The sequence below is a fragment of the Lonchura striata genome, chromosome 11 (assembly GCF_046129695.1).
Source record: "Lonchura striata isolate bLonStr1 chromosome 11, bLonStr1.mat, whole genome shotgun sequence".
Classification (NCBI taxonomy): domain Eukaryota; kingdom Metazoa; phylum Chordata; class Aves; order Passeriformes; family Estrildidae; genus Lonchura; species Lonchura striata.
In genome coordinates this window covers 23,768,943-23,787,089 of record NC_134613.1, presented here as the reverse complement: position 1 = coordinate 23,787,089, position 18,147 = coordinate 23,768,943, and the positions used below count along the sequence as shown (strand labels likewise).

The 18,147-nt window shown below is 58.6% G+C and overlaps 1 protein-coding gene across 8 annotated transcripts in view; it reads left to right on the top strand.

Moving 5' to 3' along the window:
* The window catches only part of TLE3 (TLE family member 3, transcriptional corepressor), a 38,312-nt gene that overhangs the window by 2,599 nt on the left and 17,566 nt on the right, over positions 1–18,147 (top strand). For 5 of the 8 annotated variants that reach the window (XM_077785964.1, XM_077785965.1, XM_077785969.1 and 2 more), the window contains exons 6-8: positions 8,307–8,369; positions 8,704–8,808; positions 16,725–16,929. In XM_077785964.1, the coding sequence (XP_077642090.1) occupies positions 8,307–8,369; positions 8,704–8,808; positions 16,725–16,929 (373 nt within the window). The remainder of the gene's footprint in view (positions 1–8,306; positions 8,370–8,703; positions 8,809–16,724; positions 16,930–18,147) is intronic. The other 3 variants (XM_077785971.1, XM_077785970.1, XM_077785966.1) reach the window with 1 other exon arrangement.

Genomic DNA, 18,147 nt, shown 5'->3' with positions numbered 1-18,147 from the left:
GGGAAAGGCTGCATTGGTTCCCTCACTGGGAGATCCTGGATTGGTTCCCTCGATGGGAGATGCTGGAGTGATGCCCCAGGATGGGAAATGTTGGTTCCCTCACTGGGAGAGGCTGGAATGATGCCCCAGGATGGGAGATGGTTCCCTGGTTGGTTCCAATGATGGGAGATGCTGGAATGGTGCCCCAGGATGGGAGATGTTGGTTCCTTGCTGGGAGATGCTGGAATGGTGCCCCAGGATGGGAGATGTTGGTTCCCTCGCTGGGAGAGGCTGGAATGATGCCCCAGGTTGGGAGATGTCGGTTCCCTGCTTGGTTCCGTTGATGGGAGATGCTGGAATGGGCTGGAAGGTGTTGGTTGCCCTGTGGTTCCCTCTCTGGGAGATGCTGGGATGAAGCTCCAGGATGCTGGGCTGGTTCCCTCAATGGGAAATGTTGATTCCCTCTCTGGGAGATGCTGGGATGATGCCCCAGGATGCTGACCTCGGTGGGAGATGTTGGTTTCCCTGTTGGTTCTTTGCTGGGAGATGCTGGAATGAGGCTCAGGATGGGAGACGTTGGTTCTCCTGTTGGTTCCTCTCTGGGAGATGCTGGAATGACGCCCCAGGATGGGAAATGTTGGTTCCCCTGTTGGTTCCTCGCTGGGAGATGCTGGAATGATGCCCCAGGATGCTGGGCTGGTTCCCTTGATGGGAGATGCTGGATCTCCTGTTGGTTCCCTCGCTGGGAGATGCTGGAATGATGCCCCAGGATGCTGACCTTGGTTGGAGATGTTGGTTCCCCTGTTGGTTCCCTCCTTGGGAGATCTGGAATGATGCCCCAGGATGGGAAATGTTGGTTCCCCTGTTGGTTCCTCACTGGGAGATGCTGGAATGACGCCCCAGGATGGGAAATGTTGGTTCCCCTGTTGGTTCCTCGCTGGGAGATGCTGGAATGACGCCCCAGGATGGGAAATGTTGGTTCCCCTGTTGGTTCCTCGCTGGGAGATGCCCCAGGATGGGAAATGTTGGTTCCCCTGTTGGTTCCTCGCTGGGAGATGCCCCAGGATGGGAGATGTTGGTTCCCCTGTTGGTTCCTCACTGGGAGATGCTGGAATGACGCCCCAGGATGGGAAATGTTGGTTCCCCTGCTGGTTCCTCGCTGGGAGATGCCCCAGGATGCTGACCTCGGTGGGAGATGCCCTTCCCAAGCCGTTCCCAAGCGTTTCCCCGTTCCGTGGGTTCATCCCCAGGTTTGGGAGCTGCGGGTGGAGCCTCGGGGGTGTCCGAGGTTCCTCAGAACTCCCGGTTTGTCCCCGGTGCCCGCATCCCGTGCCCGCCCGGCCGCTTCCCGCTGCCATCTGCTGCGTGCCCGCCGCCGGCAGACCTGCGGGGAGCCGGGACCTCCTTCTCCTTTCACCGGCAGCAAACCAAGCTCGCAGGAGAAACCGGGGCGAGCGGCCAGGGTCCCCCCGTTTTTTGGGGCATCCCGCTAATTGCGGCGTGGTCCTGGCGGCATCTGGCCGAGGGTGGCTGCTCCTGAACAAACAAGTTTATCAGCTGACCTGTTTAGCGGTTGACTTGTGTTTATCTGCACACAATCAAGTAGACTGAAGTGCCTGAATTATTCATGCGGTGTCCTGCCCTCCAGACTTGACTGCTTGTGATTACATCTGCTCCAGACAAACATTGATGGATACTTCATCTTTAAGCAAAAGGGGATTGTCTGTCTGTGGGCTTATATAACAGATTATCTCTTCCACGCTGAATATTAAGTGTGTGCATATGTGGCTGCGTGTGGGGTTGGGGTTTGCGTTTTTTTGGGTTGGTTTTTTTTTTGCCTTTCCCCCCCCCTTTTCTTCTGGTTTTGTTTCTAGTTAGGAAAAAAAATGGAGTTTCATAAACAACTCCATATGCAAGGAAATATTTAGGAAGTGATTCCCCAGTCGGTTGCAGTGAATTGCTCCTTACATCAGTCTTCCTGCTGAACTCGACTCCTTCCCGGGGCTCAGCTTTCCTAAACCCGACTCCAATCAGGAGTTTTCTTTTGAAACCCCGACAAAACTTTTTTTTTTTTCTCTTTTCCTTTTCTATTTTTTTCCTCGGGTTAATTGATTTTTCCAAAAGAAACTTCCCTTCCCCTGTGGGCCGCGCATTGTTTCTGTGCAGATCTCCGTGGATAATCGCCGAGGGCAATAACCATTCCAAAAGGAAAACTCATTTTTGCGTGGGGAAACGGGACACCTCGGAGGACAGAACCTCCGTGCGCCTTTGATTTCTTCTTGTGCCTGAGCACTTCTTGTTTTCCTGCCTGACGCTTGGAACAAACCTAAACCCCCCCAACACTTCCAGGGAAGAGAGGCAGCTTTTTGTGTGCGCGATTCTAGAATATTCCAGCAACACAATATCCTTTCTGTCGTGCTCGTTAGCAAGGAGTGCCAGGTAATAATTTGCTAAATACTTCAGAAGCCGAGTAATTTGTGAGCTGTGCTCTCAGCACTCCCGAGGCAGAAGGGAATCCTCTCTTCCTGGGGTTTTTGGGGGCTCTTGGCTGAATTTTGGGGGCTCCTGGGCTCAGTTTTGGGGGTCTCGGCAAGCTTTACCCCATTGCTGGTGGTAATTCCCTAATGAGGGGTTGTGTCCTGCCCCTCCACACCCCCGCCCTGAATTTAATTCTCATCAGCCGGGCTCTCCACTTTGCTAATAACGATAGCAGCCACAAATAGCTTTCAACATGCCATTGACAGCCCGCTTGGAGAGAGCACTTGAAATAGTGGTAGACAGCTGAAAGTACCCATAATTGTGCGCCCGAGTGAGAACCACACTGCTCAAGGGCCTGATTTTCATGTGCTTAAAGAGACAATATCCTGGTTTCAACAAATGCTGCTGGTGCTTCACGCCTGGTGTGATTTACTGCTGCTCCTGCCCGGGGGGACGAGGGTTTGGGGGGGTCTGGAGGGGGCTGTGGGGTGCAGAGCTTTTGGGAAATCACCCCGGGAGCTGGGCCGTGGGCTTGGGGTGCTGCTGCCGTGGGCTTGGGGTGCTGCTGCCGTGGGCTTGGGGTGCTGCTGCCGTGGGCTTGGGGTGCTGCTGCTGTGGGCTTGGGGTGCTGCTGCTGTGGGCTTGGGGTGCTGCCAGTGCCGTGGTCCTGCAGCCCCACCTCAGGGGTTTGTGGATGAATTTGTTCTTGTCTCGTTCCCGTGGGGTGCAGAGCTTTTGGGAAATCACCCCAGGAGCTGGGCCGTGGGCTTGGGGTGCTGCTGGTGCCGTGGTCCTGCAGCCCCACCTCAGGGTTTGTGGATGAATTTGTTCTTTCCCGTGGAATGCTCTCGTTCCCGAGGCTGCCGGAGCTGCAGGAGAGTTTGGACGGCGCTCTGGGGTCGCCGGGGTGCCTGTGCGGGGCCTTGGATAATCCTGGTGTCCCCTCTGGATAGAAGTGAGGATGGTTTTGGGGTGTTTTGCAGCGTTCAGCCCCTTCTCCCCATCCTGCACCCTGCTGCGTGCACCCAGCAGCGAGGGCAGGCTGGGCCTGGGGCTGGTGTGCCCCAAAATCTGTCCCGGGGCCTGCTGGGGTTCCCTTCCCCATGGAGAATGTTTTCCATCTGGGGGACAGATTGAGGGGTGTGGGATGTGTGCAGGGTGTTTTGGGGTTGTTGTGTGCAGGTTTGGGGTGTTTTTGGGGTTGTTCTCTGCAGGTTTGGGGTTTTTTTTTGGGATTGTGCCTCTGCAGGGTGTTTTGGGGGTTGTTGTGTGCAGGGTGTTTTGGGGTTGTTCTTTGTTTTGGGATTGGTTGTGTGCAGTGTGTTTTGGGGTTGATCCTGTGCAGGATGTTTTGGGGTTGTTGCTTGTTTTGGGGTTGTTCCTGTGCAGGGTGTTTTGGGTTGTTCCTGTGCAGGCTGTTTTGGTGTGTTCTCTGCAGGTTTGGGGTTGTTCTCTGCAGGTTTGGGGTATTTTTGGTGTGTTCTCTGCAGGTTTGGGGTATTTTTGGGGTTGTTCTCTGCAGGTTTGGGATATTTTTGGGGTTGTTCCTGTGCAGGGTGTTTTGGTGTGTTCTCTGCAGGTTTGGGGTATTTTTGGGGTTGTTCTCTGCAGGTTTGGTAGTTTTTTTGGGGTTGTTCTCTGCAGGTTTGGGGTATTTTTGGGGTTGTTCCTGTGCAGGGTGTTTTGGTGTGTTTTCGACAGGTTTGGGGTATTTTTGGGGTTGTTCTCTGCAGGTTTGGGATATTTTTTGGATTGTTCCTGTGCAGGCTGTTTTGGTGTGTTCTCTGCAGGTTTGGGGTATTTTTGGGGTTGTTCTCTGCAGGTTTGGGATATTTTTTGGGTTGTTCCTGTGCAGGGTGTTCTGGGATTTTTCTCTGCAGGTTTGGTGGTTTTTTTGGGGTGCCCCTGCAGGGTTTTTTCGGATGCTGAACAAGGCCTGTGCGGCTGCTCCCCGCAGGAACGGGGAGCCCAGGAGGGATCCGTGCCCTGTCCTGTGCCCGGGGGGGACGCTGGCACCCATCTGGGGGTGTCACCCCGGGCTGGCACATCCCTGCAGCTCCCCTTTGCCTCCTGGGCATCCAAAGCTGGGACAATTTGGCACCAGGAGCATCCCCAGAGCCCCGTGTGGGGTGTCTCCGCGCTCCCAGCTCCTGGGGTCAGTTGTAGGGCTGCTCTGCCTCTCCCCTGGGGATATTTTTAAGTTCCCTCTGCCCCATCCAGGTGTAGGGATGCCAGCCGCAGCTCTTTCACCCCGAGCTGCCGCCTCTCCTGGCAGTGCCAGCGGCAGCTCCCGTGTCCCCGAGTGCTCGGGATGCTGCCGGTGGCTCTGGCTGCTCCGGGAGCAGGTGCCAGGAGGCTGAGCCGGGGCCGGGCGCTGCCTGTGCTGATTTATCACCTCTGCAGATGCTCTCTCTGAAACCCCACGCCGGGCTCTGGGCAGGGAGCAGGGCAGATTCCTGGCAGGGGCACGGGGCGAGGGGGGACGAGCTGGGATTGCAGCTCCTCCCCGCTCCTTGCCCTTTCTCCCAGGCAGGAGAATCCCGGGATCGGCTCCCCGGGTGTTTGGAGCCTCTGCCCGTTGTCCCCTCGGGGGGTTTGATGTGGAGTTGGCATTGCCATGGCAACCCACGCTGGAAGGGATGGATGGATGGATGGATGGAGCCTTTCCTGGCAGGAGCAGCTCCAGGTGGGGCTCTGGCAAGGGGGTGGATGAGGGGGAAGGTGTCAGGCGTGGATTCCTCCTCTGTTCCCGGTGCTCCAGAGAATCCCCTTCCCTCCTGGTTAAAGTTCTACTGGGAACAACTGGAGTTTAATGTGCCAGGGAATGGGAAAAGCGAGCAAATATTTGAAGACTGAGTCTCGTGCTCGCAGGAAGCCTCACGGTTGTAAACATAATATTTTGGACATCCAATATCTCCGTGCTCGCCGGATCCCCACATGGGAAGTCTCTTTCTGTGTGGGACGGGGAGTTTGGCTTCACGTCTGGCTTGGGAGTTTTTGCATTTAAAGGTGGGAGCACCACGTGTGCTGCTGGTCAGGTCAGGGCTGTCCGTGGAGAACCCTTTCCTGCTCCGTGGAGAACCCTTCCTGCTCCATGGAGAACCCTTCCTGCTCCGTGGAGAACCCTTCCTGCTCCATGGAATCGGCCCAGCTGGATGTTTTTCCAGGATGCAGCCCAGGGAAGCTGCTGCTGTTCTGCCTCAAACCTGGCTCAGGTTTGTCCTGGAGCAGGGAACTGCCAGGACAGAGCTCCTGGAGCTCCTGGAGCAGGGAACTGCCAGGACAGAGCTCCTGGAGCTCCTGGAGCAGGGAACTGCCAGGACAGAGCTCCTGGAGCAGGGAGCAGGGCAGAGTTCCTGGAGCTGGAAGCTGCTGGGACAGAGCTCCTGGAGCTCCTGGAGCAGGGAACTGCCAGGACAGAGCTCCTGGAGCTGGGAACTGCCAGGACAGAGCTCCTGGAGCAGAGAACTGCCAGGACAGAGCTCCTGGAGCTGGGAACTGCCAGGACAGAGCTCCTGGAGCTCCTGGAGCTGGGAACTGCCAGGACAGAGCTCCTGGAGCTGGAAGCTGCTGGGACAGAGCTCCTGGAGCTCCTGGAGCAGGGAACTGCAGGACAGAGCTCCTGGAGCTGGAAGCTGCCTGGGCAGAGCTCCTGGAGCAGGGAATTGCCAGGGCAGAGCTCCTGGAGCTCCTGGAGCTGGAAGCTGCCTGGGCAGAGCTCCTGGAGCAGTACATCCAGCAGCTGGAGCTGGAGGAATAAATCCCTAATGGAGCTGCAGTAAATACAATGTGATCCAAGTGCCAGAGAGCCTGCAGGGAGCTTTTCCCGTGCCCTGCCAGGGCGGTGGCACCACGGGGGCTGGCGGCACTCACGGTGCCAGCCCGGCCGCCGTGGGGCTGGGCCGGGCTGGGCCCTTGGAGCTTCCAGCCGGGTGCCGTGGGGGTGTTGGGGGCCGAAAACGCCTGCTGGGACAGGGAGCAGCGTGGCAGAGCGTCCCTGCAGTGGTGGGACACAGGAGTGGCTTCCCCTGGGACACTGGGAAGGGGCTGGGGCTGTGCCTGCCCCGTTCCTGGAATGTCCAAAGGCAGCTTGGAGCAGCCTGGCCTCCTAGAAAGGTGCAGGGAGGGGAGCTGGGCGAGCTTTGAAGTCCCTTCCAAGCAAACCATTCCAGGATTCCATGGTTCCCCTGCGTGCCTGCTGGATCTGTGCATCCTCACGCCCGGGACCCGATGATCCCGGTGGCTTGGTGGCTGTGCCCAGGGTAGCCGAGTGCACGCTGTGGTGGCTTCCAGCCCTCCCTGCCTTGGCACGCTGTGCCAGCACGTTCCCTGCCTCTGGAATTGCTAAGAAAAGCATCAGGTGTAACCCAATCACCGGGAGTGCTTCTGGAGAAGGTGGCCAGGAGCGTTCCTGTGCCTCTGCAGCCCACGGGGGGTTCTGTGGGGAGCCCTTGGAGCAGCTCTGGGCTCTGGGGGGTGGTTCTCTCCACGGGGGTGACTCCAGGATCCGGGGCAGGTCGGGATTTTCCCGGCGTCTCCTTGCCTGTGGTGCTGCTGGGTGGTTTGTGCAGCAGGAGCAGCAAGGGCTGCGTGTCCTTTGGGATTTCTCCTCCAAATGAGGATCTCTGGGGATCTCCTCCGAGGCCCCCTTTGCTCTGGCTGGGTTTAAACGCAGAGGTGCTGCAGGACGTGTCCGGGGAGCTGAGCTGTGGGCCATCCCACCAGGAACATCTCGGGAGAGGATTTTGGGGAAGGACAGAGGCAACAGTGAGGGGATTTTGGGAGGGGACAGGGAGAGGAGATTTTGGGAAAGGACAGAGGCAACAGTGATGGGATTTTGGGAAGGGACAGGGAGAGGGGACTTGAGATTTTGGGAAGGGACATGGAGAGGGGACAGGGAGAGGAGATTTTGGGAAAGGACAGGGAGAGGAGATTTTGGGAAAGGACAGAGGCAACAGTGATGGGATTTTGGGAAGGGACAGGGGGAGGGGGCAGGAGATTTTGGGAAGGGACATGGAGAGGGGACAGAGAGGAGATTTTGGGAAGGGACATGGAGAGGGGACAGAGAGAGGAGATTTTGGGAAAGGACAGGGAGAGGAGATTTTGGGAAAGGACAGGGAGAGGAACAGTGAGGGGATTTTGGGAAGGGATAGGGAGAGGAGATTTTGGGAAAGGACAAGGAGATGGGACAGTGCAGAGAGTTTGGGAGGGGACAGTGAGAGGAAACAGAGACGGGATTTTGGGAAAGGATAAGGGAGATGGGACAGGGGATTTTGGGAAGGGACAGGAAGGGAATTTTTGGGGGGGACAGGAAGGGGATTTTGGGAGGGGACAGAGGGGATTTGGAGGGACAGGAAGGGGATTTTGGGAAGGGGACAGGGAGGGGATTTTTTGGGGGGATAAGAGGGGATTTTGGAGGGACAAGGGGATTTGGGGAAATGACAGGGAGATGGGACAGGGAGGAGATTTTGGGGGGGACAGGAAGGGGATTTTTTTGGGGGACATGGAGGGGATTTTGGGAGGGGATTTTGGGAGGACAAGAGGGGATTTGGGGAAACGACAGGGAGATGGGACAGAGAGGGGATTTGGGGGGACAGGAAGGGGATTTTTTGGGGGGACAGAGGGGATTTTTTGGAGGGACAGGGAGGGGATTTGGGGGAACAGGAAGGGGATTTGCGGGGACAGGAAGGGGATTTTGGGAGGGGACAGGGAGGGGATTTTTGGGGGACAGAGAGGGCATTTTTTGGAGGGACAGGGAGGGGACACGGCGCTGCTGCCGGGAAGTCTCGTGCCAGCCGTGGGAGGCTGCCGGGTGCTGACTGCTGCTTTTCCTTCTTCCCTTTTTGCAGACAGAAATTGCTAAAAGACTCAACACCATTTTAGCCCAGATCATGCCTTTTCTGTCACAAGAGGTAAGGACTTCTCCCCACCCTCTTGGAGGCTCTGGGGCTTCTCCCAGGGCTCTCCCCTCCCTCGCAGGCAGTGCTGGGTCCCTGGTTGGGGGCAGGGGGATGTGAGAAATGGGATTTAAATCCTGCCCCAGTGCTGGAAAACCCTTGGGATGGGCAGGGCTGGGCCCTGCTGGGGTTCTGCTCAGCTTGGGGGGCTGCCCTGAGCCCAGAAAAGCTGCGAGGGGCTGCCCTGAGGAGCTGCACACGAAATAGGGGGAAAAACCAGGGAAACCCAGGTAAAATAGGGCCCAAGAGCAGGGGGGCTGTGGGTGACCCCGGCCCCGTGTCCCCACAGCACCAACAGCAGGTGGCCCAGGCTGTTGAGCGTGCCAAGCAGGTGACAATGACGGAGTTGAATGCTATCATCGGGGTACGTGGACTTCCCAATCTGCCTCTCACCGTGTGTATTCCCCTTTTATTCCTATCATTTACCATGTCCAGAGGCAACCCTGCGCTCAGGGGGGCACGCAGGGCGGCTCCCAGTCCCCAGCCATCCCAAAATCCTGAAACGGCTTCAAGCTCACGGCTCCTGGCTGTCCAAAACCTAAAACTGCCCCAAAATCCTGAAATGGCTTCAAGCTCACAGCTCCTGGCTGTCCAAAACCTAAAACTGCCCCAAAATCCTGAAACGGCCTCAAGCTCACAGCTCCTGGCTGTCCAAAACCTAAAACTGCCCCAAAATCCCAAAACTGCCTGAATCTCTTGGCTCCTGGCTGTCTAAAACCTAAAATTGCCCCAAAACGGCCTCAATCTCATGGCTCCTGGCTGTCCAAAACCTAAAACTGCCCCAAAATCCCAAAACGGCCTCAAGCTCACAGCTCCTGGCTGTTCAAAACCCCAAAATTGCCGCAAAACCCCAAAATTGCCGCAAAACCCCAAAACTGCCCCAGAACCCCAAAAACTGCCCCAATCCCACAGTTTCTGGCTGTCCAAAACCCTAAAACTGCCCCAAAAGTGCCCCAGTCTCACAGCTCCTGGCTGTCCAAAACTGCCCCAAAACCCTAAAACTGCCCCAAAATCTCAAAACTGCCCCAATCCCACAGTTTCTGGCTGTCCAAAACCCTAAAACTGCCCCAAAACTGCCCCAATCTCACAGCTCCTGGCTGTCCAAAACCCCAAAACTGCCCCGAAGCCCCAAGCAGCCCCAAAGCTGCGGGGCTGGGCGCTGCAGGATCCCGGTGGGACGTTCCCGGGGGAATTTGGGCTGGGAGCCCCCGCGCCCCTGAGGCCAGGCTTGGCTCTGCGGGTTCTCGGTGTGCACCTGCCCTTGGCCCGTGCCTGACCCCGTCCCGCACGCTGGAAAATGAGCAATTCCCAATTTTAATCCTTCCTGGCGCTGCCTCCATCCCGCAGCAAACCCCCGGAATTCCCGCTCCACGTCCTGGTGGCTCCAGAGCTCCTCTGGCTTGCTTTCCCAAAAAACCACTCCTTTATAATGGCTTTAATTTTTTTAATGACTGTTTGCACTTCTTAGGCTTCGAGGATCTTTGTAATTCTCGCTTGCTCTTTGCCCGTTTTCCTGTATTTTGTGGGTGGCGCCCACTGCGGAATCTGCAATTTTTGGGAATGAGGAAAGGGCCGGATCCCTCCTGGTGGGGCTGGTGCTGCTTTGGGAAGTGCCCCAGGAAGGGGAGCTGAGTTTTGGGGTGCCACTGCTCCCTCCTGCTGCTCCTCCTCCCTTTGGAGCCGCTGGAATTGAGCTCAGGGGGATGAGGAGGCCCGTGACCCCCATGCCCTGGAGAATTCTTCACCCTGCTGTCATTAACAGCCAGCCCAGCTTTTAATTGCCTCCCTAACGAGCTCGCAGCTGGAATCAGGAGCAGCTCTCCCTCAGCAGGGAGGGGCAGGGTGCCATGGGCCCACATCCTTCCGTGCCCTCTCCAGAGGTGGGCAGAGGGTTTGGGTGCTGGCTCTGTGCTCCTGCACCTGCTCCACAGCTTCCCAGAGCACAAAATCCAGAGGATTTTGCCTTTTCCCTCCCCTCTGTGCATGGAGGGGCTGGGTACTGTGGGTGATTCCATGGCAGGAGGGGATGGGGATCCCATGGTCTCCATGGAGCTGGTCTGGCTGGAGGATTTCTGCTCCTGCACCTGCTCTGGTGCCCACAAAGACACAAAATCCGAAGGATTTGAGGATTTTTTTCCCTCCCCTCTTGCATGGACTGGTTTGTTACTGTGAGGGGAATCCATGGCAGGAGGGGATGGGGATCCCATGGTCTCCATGGTTTCTGGTTTGGCTGGAGGATTTGAGCTCCTGCACCTGCTCTGGTGCCCACAAAGACACAAAATCCAAAGGATTTGGGGATTTTTTTTCCCTCCCCTCTGTGCATGGACTGGTTTGTTATTGTAGGGTCATTCCATGGTAGAACAGGATGGTGATCCCATGGTCTCCTGAGGTTTTTGGAGATGGTTCCAGGCTCATCCTGGGGTGTGGAGCTGGTCTGGCTGGAGGATTTGAGCTCCTGCACCTGCACTGGTGCCCACAAAGACACAAAATCTGGAGGATTTGGGGATTTTTTCCCTCCCCTCTGTGCATGGATTAGTTTGTTACTGTGAGGGGAATCCATGGCAGGAGGGGATGGGGATCCCATGGTCTCCATGGAGCTGGTCTGGCTGGAGGATTTGAGCTCCTGCACCTGCACTGGTGCCCACAAAGACACAAAATCCAAAGGATTTGGGGATTTTTTCTCTCCCCTCTGTGCATGGAGTGGTTTGTTCCTGTGAGGTGATCCCATGGCAGGAGGTGATCCCATGTTCTCCCGTGGTTTTTGGAGATGGTTCCAGGCTCAGCATGGAGCTGGTCTGGCTGGAAGATTTGAGCTCCTGCACTGGTGCCCACAAAGACACAAAATCTGGAGGATTTGGGGATTTTTTCCCTCCCCTCTGTGCATGGACTGGTTTGTTCCTGTGAGGTGATCCCATGTTCTCCCGTGGTTTTTGGAGATGGTTCCAGGCTCCTCCCGGAGCGTGGGGCTGCTTTGGGTCCAGCTCCAGCCCGAATCCCCAGACGCAGAGGATTTGGTGTTTTTCCCTGCCCTCAGCAGGTCCTTTCTGCAGGTTGCCCACATGGACACGTCCCTGCCCTGCTGTGCTCAGCCCTGGGGTGTCCCAGTGTCCCCGAGCTCCAGCCTGTCCCACCCTGCCCCACCACCCTGGGCAGGTGCTGCAGCACCCAAACCCCCCGAAACGGTGCAGAGCTCATTTTTTTACCCCTTTTGAGGTCAGGAACTGTTAATTTTATCCATCTGGGCGTTGTCTGGCCGCTCCTGCTCTCGAGGCTGGGCTGCAGGGCAGCCTGGATTTGGTTGGAGGCCTGGAAATGGTGAAACGCCGGCGCTGAACCCAAGTGCTGAACATGAAATTGGGAGCAAAGGCACGGAGCCTGATGGACCTAATCCAGTTAAAGCCACTCCAGCAGCAGCCTCTCCTTGCCAGCCTTCCTCCCAAATTTGGAACCTCTTCTGTGTCCCCGTCTCCGTGTGGCACCGCTGAGGCACCCGGCAGCTCTGGGGGGTTTTCACCCCTCCCTCCCTCCCCAGCTCCTGGTTTTGGGGATTTGGGGGCCACCGCTCCCTGCCGGGGTCCTGCCAGCCCAGCTGAGGCTGGAATTCACTTGGAGCCCCATCCTGAGGGGCTCGGGCACCCCAGGATCCCGGAGTGCTGCTCCACGTCCTGGTCCCGCGTGTGCCGCTCGCCCAGCAGGACCTGGGTCCCTGGGCAGGGGATTTGGGGTTCCCCAGAGCCTCCTCGTCCCTGGAATGCTGCTGGAGCTGGAGCACAGCGTTCCCAGCCCTGGGATAAGGGCTGGCAGGGAGGGAAGGGGCATTTCCAGCAGGGGACACCCGGGACAAGCAGGACCTGGGCGCCGGGTGGGGTTTGTGCCCCTCCTGGGAGTCTCCAGGACGTTGTTCCCGAGGGATGTGCGGGAAGGATGGCGCCCTGGCAGCCTGGGAATTCTGCAGCTCCACGCCAGGATGATCTCCTTGGCTCTCCCTGCCTCGGGAATGACCTGCCTGGGACACGGCTGGAGCTCTGCTGCCCTGCTCTGGGATCCTGCCTGGCACGGGGGCTTCGGGACACCCCACACGGATCCTGCTCTCCACGGCCAGAGGGAGGAACCAAACCCACCTGGAGATGTTGCCCTGGGCCACCAGGGATGCTGCTCCTGCTTCCCACTCCCGTCAGGGGCTGTTCCTGCAGCTCTCCGAGCCCCGCATGGATTTACCTGTTGGCAGCCTAAAAACCAGGAAAAAAAATCCCAGTTTTTTCCTTCTCTGCTGGAGCAGCTCCAGGTGCTGATTCTCTCCTCCCCGTGGTGCTGCTGCCTGGCTCCTGGTGGGGCTGTGCTGTCCCCTGGGCTGTTCCAGGGTTGGAATTGCCATCCACACCCTGGGAATTGGAGCGCTGCTGTTCCACGGGATCCCTTTTTTTCCGGGTGGAAAGCTGCTGGGATGAGCTACAGCCTGGAGATGTTTCTGGAAGCTGGAGGTCGCTGAGGATAAAGCGCTGGATCCTGGTGTGTTCCAGGGATGGAGAGTCCCAGGAGAGGAATGTGGGAATGCTTTGGAGGTGCTGCAAAACCACCCGGGGCTGTTCTACAGTGGCTGGCCCTCAAGTGGGTGGAAATCCCGTGGAAAAATCCTGTGAAATTGGGCTTGGGAAGAGCCCCAAGGATCTGTTCCCTCCGTTTTGGAGGCAGAGGATTGCTCCTGGCTCCGGGGAGCTGCCGAGGGAGCGACCTTGTGCCCCTCACCCCAGCTCTGCTCCGTGTCCCCCTTTGGGGACCCTCTGGAATGTCCATCCCGAAGATGCCTCCCCTCCTGCCCTCGGGGCTTTCTGGATTTCCTGGTGGCCTCCTCCGTGTGCCTGCTGCTGCAGCTGGGGTCTTGGAGCTGCTGCCATGGATCTCCCGAGCCTGGGGCTGCAGCCTCAGCCCTCAGCGCCCTCCTGGAACCTTCTTCTGCCTGGGCATCCCCCCTCCACCCCACCAGGATGAGCAAGCAGCCCTGGAAGGGGTGGGGGACCCAGCCAGGGTCACCTTCTGCTGCCCAAAATGTGTCCTTCCCTCGGGAACGGGGCACAGCTCTTCCCCCAAAACCTGGGAACCATAGCCTGGAATCCTGGAATGCTTTGGGGTGGAAGGACCTTCAATCCCAGCCAGTGCCACCCCTGCCGTGGCAGGGACACCTCCCGCTGTGCCAGGGGCTCCCAGCCCCGTCCAGCCTGGCCTGGGCACTGCCAGGGGCAGCTGGGTGCTGGGAATTTCCCTGATGGAGCTGGTGGGAGCACAGACAGAGCCCTCCATCCCTGGGATGTTGTTTTGGGGATCCCTCCATCCCTGGGATGTTGTTTTGAGGATCCCTCCATCCCTGGGATGTTCTTTTTAGGGATCCCTCCACCCCCAGGCGTGTTTTGGGGACTCCTACATCCCTGAGGGTGTTTTGGGGATCCCTCCATCCCCAGGGGTGTTGTTTTAGGAATTCCTCCATCCCCAGGTGTGTTTTGGAGATCCCTCCATCCCTGGGATGTTGTTTTGGGGACTCCTACATCCCTGAGGGTGTTTTGGGGATCCCTCCATCCCCAGGGGTGTTGTTTTAGGAATCCCTCCATCCCTGGGATGTTGTTTTGGGGATCCCTCCATCCCTGGGATGTTCTTTTTGGGGATCCCTCCACCCCCAGGCGTGTTTTGGGGACTCCTACATCCCTGGGATGTTGTTTTGGGGGATCCCTCCATCCCTGGGATGTTGTTTTGGGGATCCCTCCATCCCTGGGATGTTCTTTTTGGGGATCCCTCCATCCCCAGGGGTGTTTTGGGGACTCCTACATCCCTGAGGGTGTTTTGGGGATCCCTCCATCCCCAGGGGTGTTGTTTTAGGAATCCCTCCATCCCTGGGATGTTGTTTTGGGGATCCCTCCATCCCCAGGGGTGTTGTTTTAGGAATTCCTCCATCCCCAGGGGTGTTTTGGGGATCCCTCCATCCCTGGGATGTTGTTTTGGGGACTCCTCCATCCCTGGGGATATTTTGGGAACCCCTCCATCCCCAGGGTGTTGTTTCGGGGACCCCTCCATCCCTGGGGATATTTTGGGAGCCCCTCCATCCCCAGGGTGTTGTTTGGGGGACCCCTCCATCCCTGGGGATATTTTGGGGACCCCTCCATCCCCAGCTGTGCTTTGGGGTGTTCCTGGGGGTGTCCCTTGTGCCAGCAGCTCCTGCTGTCCCCCCTGCCCCTCACAGTGTCCTGGGACAAATCCTGATCCTGATCCAAGCTGGATCTGGGGGCCGGGGGGGCTGCGGGTGTCCCCCCATTCCAGGTGTCCCCCCATTCCAGGTGTCCCCCCATTCCAGGTGTTCCCCCATTCCAGGTGTCCCCCCATTCCAGCTGTGCTCGGATGCCCAAATTTGATGTCCTGGGGTGCAGCAGGAGGGTCCCAGGCAGCAGCAGCAGCTCCCAGCCCCTCCTGGCCGGAGCAGGGCAGCCCTGGGGCGCTGGGAATCGCTCCCTGGATTTTTGGCTGCTTTTCCCCTTCCCAGGTTGTGTTTGGAGCCGAGGATGTTGTCTGGTTTTTTTTCCCCCTTCTCTCCCCAGAGCTGCAGTTCAGCTTTTTCCAGCTCAGCTGGCTGGAGGAGTGCTGGGAATGGCTGGGATTCACTCCCAAAAAAACCCCGGGGAGCAGCTGGGTGCCCTGGGCCATCCTGGCGGGGTGGCAGCTCCGGGGAATTCGGGGGGTTGCATCCAACCCCGTGTTTGGGATGGAGGATCCTGCAGGATTTACCCGCTGGGGTGGGGATGGAGGATCCTGCAGGATTTATCAATTTTGGTTTTACATCCAGCCCCATTTTGGGATGGAGGATCCTGCAGGATTTATCTAGTGGGGTTTTACATCCAGCCCCATGTTTGGGATGTGGAATTCTGCAGGATTTATCCAGTGGGGTTTTACATCCAGCCCCATTTTGGGATGGAGGATCCTGCAGGATTTATACACTGGGGTGAGGATGGAGGATCCTGCAGGATTTATCCAGTGGGGTGAGGATGGAGGATCCTGCAGGATTTATCCAGTGGGGTGAGGATGGAGGATCCTGCAGGATTTATCCAGTGGGGTGAGGATGGAGGATCCTGCAGGATTTATCCACTGGGGTGGGGATGGAGGATCCTGCAGGATTTATCAATTTTGGGGTTACATCCAGCCCCATGTTTGGGATGGAGGATCCTGCAGGATTTATCCATTTGGGGTTACATCCAATCCCATGTTTGTGATGGAAGATCCTGCAGGATTTATCAATTTTGGGGTTACATCCAGCCCCATGTTTGGGATGGAGGATCCTGCAGGATTTATCCAGTGGGGTTTTACATCCAGCCCCATTTTGGGATGGAGGATCCTGCAGGATTTACCCAGTGCCAGGGGTGCCACCTGTTGCCCTGACTCCGACACCCTTGGGTGCTGCTCTGGGTGCTCTGTGCCCATCCCTCCCATGTCCCTGCCACCCCTGGGTGCTGCTCTGTGCCCATCCCTCCCGTGTCCCTGCCACCCCTGGGTGCTGCTCTGTGCCCATCCCTCCCATGTCCCTGCCACCCCTGGGTGCTGCTCTGGGTGCTCTGTGCCCGTCCCTCCCGTGTCCCTGCCACCCCTGGGTGCTGCTCTGTGGCCGTGCCCATCCCCACCATGTCCCTGCCACCCCTGGGTGCTGCTCCGGGTGCTCTGTGCCCGTCCCTCCCGTGTCCCTGCCACCCCTGGGTGCTGCTCTGTGGCCGTGCCGTCCCCACCATGTCCCTGCCACCCCTGGGTGCTGCTCTGTGCCCGTCCCTCCCATGTCCCTGCCACCCCTGGGTGCTCTGTGGCCGTGCCCGTCCCTCCCATGTCCCTGCCACCCCTGGGTGCTGCTCTGTGGCCATGCCCGTCCCTCCCGTGTCCCTGCCACCCCTGGGTGCTGCTCCGGGTGCTCTGTGCCCGTCCCTCCCGTGTCCCTGCCACCCGTGGGTGCTGCTCTGGGTGCTCTGTGCCTGTCCCTCCCATGTCCCTGCCACCCCTGGGTGCTGCTCTGTGGCCGTGCCGTCCCCACCATGTCCCTGCTACCCCTGGGTGCTGCTCTGTGCCCATCCCTCCCCATGTCCCTGCCACCCCTGGGTGCTGCTCTGTGCCCATCCCTCCCATGTCCCTGCCACCCCTGGGTGCTGCTCTGTGGCCGTGCCGTCCCCACCATGTCCCTGCTACCCCTGGGTGCTGCTCTGTGCCCATCCCTCCCGTGTCCCTGCCACCCCTGGGTGCTCTGTGGCCGTGCCCGTCCCTCCCGTGTCGCTGACTGGGCTCTCCTTGCAGCAGCAGCAGCTGCAGGCGCAGCACCTGTCGCATGCGGCGCACGGGCCGCCGGTGCAGCTGCCCCCGCACCCGTCGGCGCTGCAGCCGCCCGGGGTGGCGCCCGGCGCCGCCGCCAGCTCGGGGCTGCTGGCGCTGGGCGCCCTGGGCAGCCAGGCCCACCTGGCCGTCAAGGACGAGAAGAACCACCACGACCTGGACCACAGAGGTGAGACGGGCCGCGGCTCCCGGGGTGCTGGGCAGGGAGAGGGGAGGGTTCAGGAGCACCCCGGGGTGATCCCAGCCTGGTCTGGGGAGAGGGGAGGGTTAAAGAGCACCCCAGGGTGATCCCAGCCCGGTCTGGGGAGAGGGGAGGGTTAAAGAGCACCCCAGGGTGATCCCTGCTGGATTTGGGGAGAGGGGAGGGTTAAAAAGCACCCCAGGGTGATCCCAGCCTGGTCTGGGGAGAGAGGAGGGTTAAAGAGCACCCCAGGGTGATCCCTGCTGGATTTGGGGAGAGGGGAGGGTTAAAAAGCACCCCAGGGTGATCCCAGCTGGGTCTGGGCACTTGCAGGGATCCAGCTGCTCTGGGCACCCTGTGCCAGGGCCTCATGGGGAGCAATCCCTGCCCAACGTCCCACCCGAATTTCCACTTTTCCACTATGAAGCCATTCCTTGTCTCCTGTCCCTTGTCCCAGTCACTCTCCTGGAGCCCCTTCAGGTCCTTCAGGGGGCTCTGAGGATTCCCTGGATCCTTCCCTTCTCCAGGGAACATTCCCAGGGCTCTGAGGATTCCCTGGATCCTTCCCTTCTCCAGAGGAACATTCCCAGGGCTCTGAGGATTCCCTGGATCCTTCCCTTCTCCAGGGGAACATTCCCAGGGCTCTGAGCCCTCCCTGGATCCTTCCCTTCTCCAGGGAACATTCCCAGGGCTCTGAGCCCTCCCTGGATCCTTCCCTTCTCCAGGGAATATTCCCAGGGCTTTGAGGATTCCCTGGATCCTTCCCTTCTCCAGGGAACATTCCCAGGGCTCTGAGCTCTCCCTGGATCCTTCCCTTCTCCAGGGAACATTCCCAGGGCTCTGAGGATTCCCTGGATCCTTCCCTTCTCCAGGGAACATTCCCAGGGCTCTGAGGATTCCCTGGATCCTTCCCTTCTCCAGGGGAACATTCCCAGGGCTCTGAGCTCTCCCTGGATCCTTCCCTTCTCCAGGGAACATTCCCAGGGCTCTGAGGATTCCCTGGATCCTTCCCTTCTCCAGGGGAACATTCCCAGGGCTCTGAGGATTCCCTGGATCCTTCCCTTCTCCAGGGGAACATTCCCAGGGCTCTGAGGATTCCCTGGATCCTTCCCTTCTCCAGGGAACATTCCCAGGGCTCTGAGGATTCCCTGGATCCTTCCCTTCTCCAGGGAACATTCCCAGGGCTCTGAGGATTCCCTGGATCCT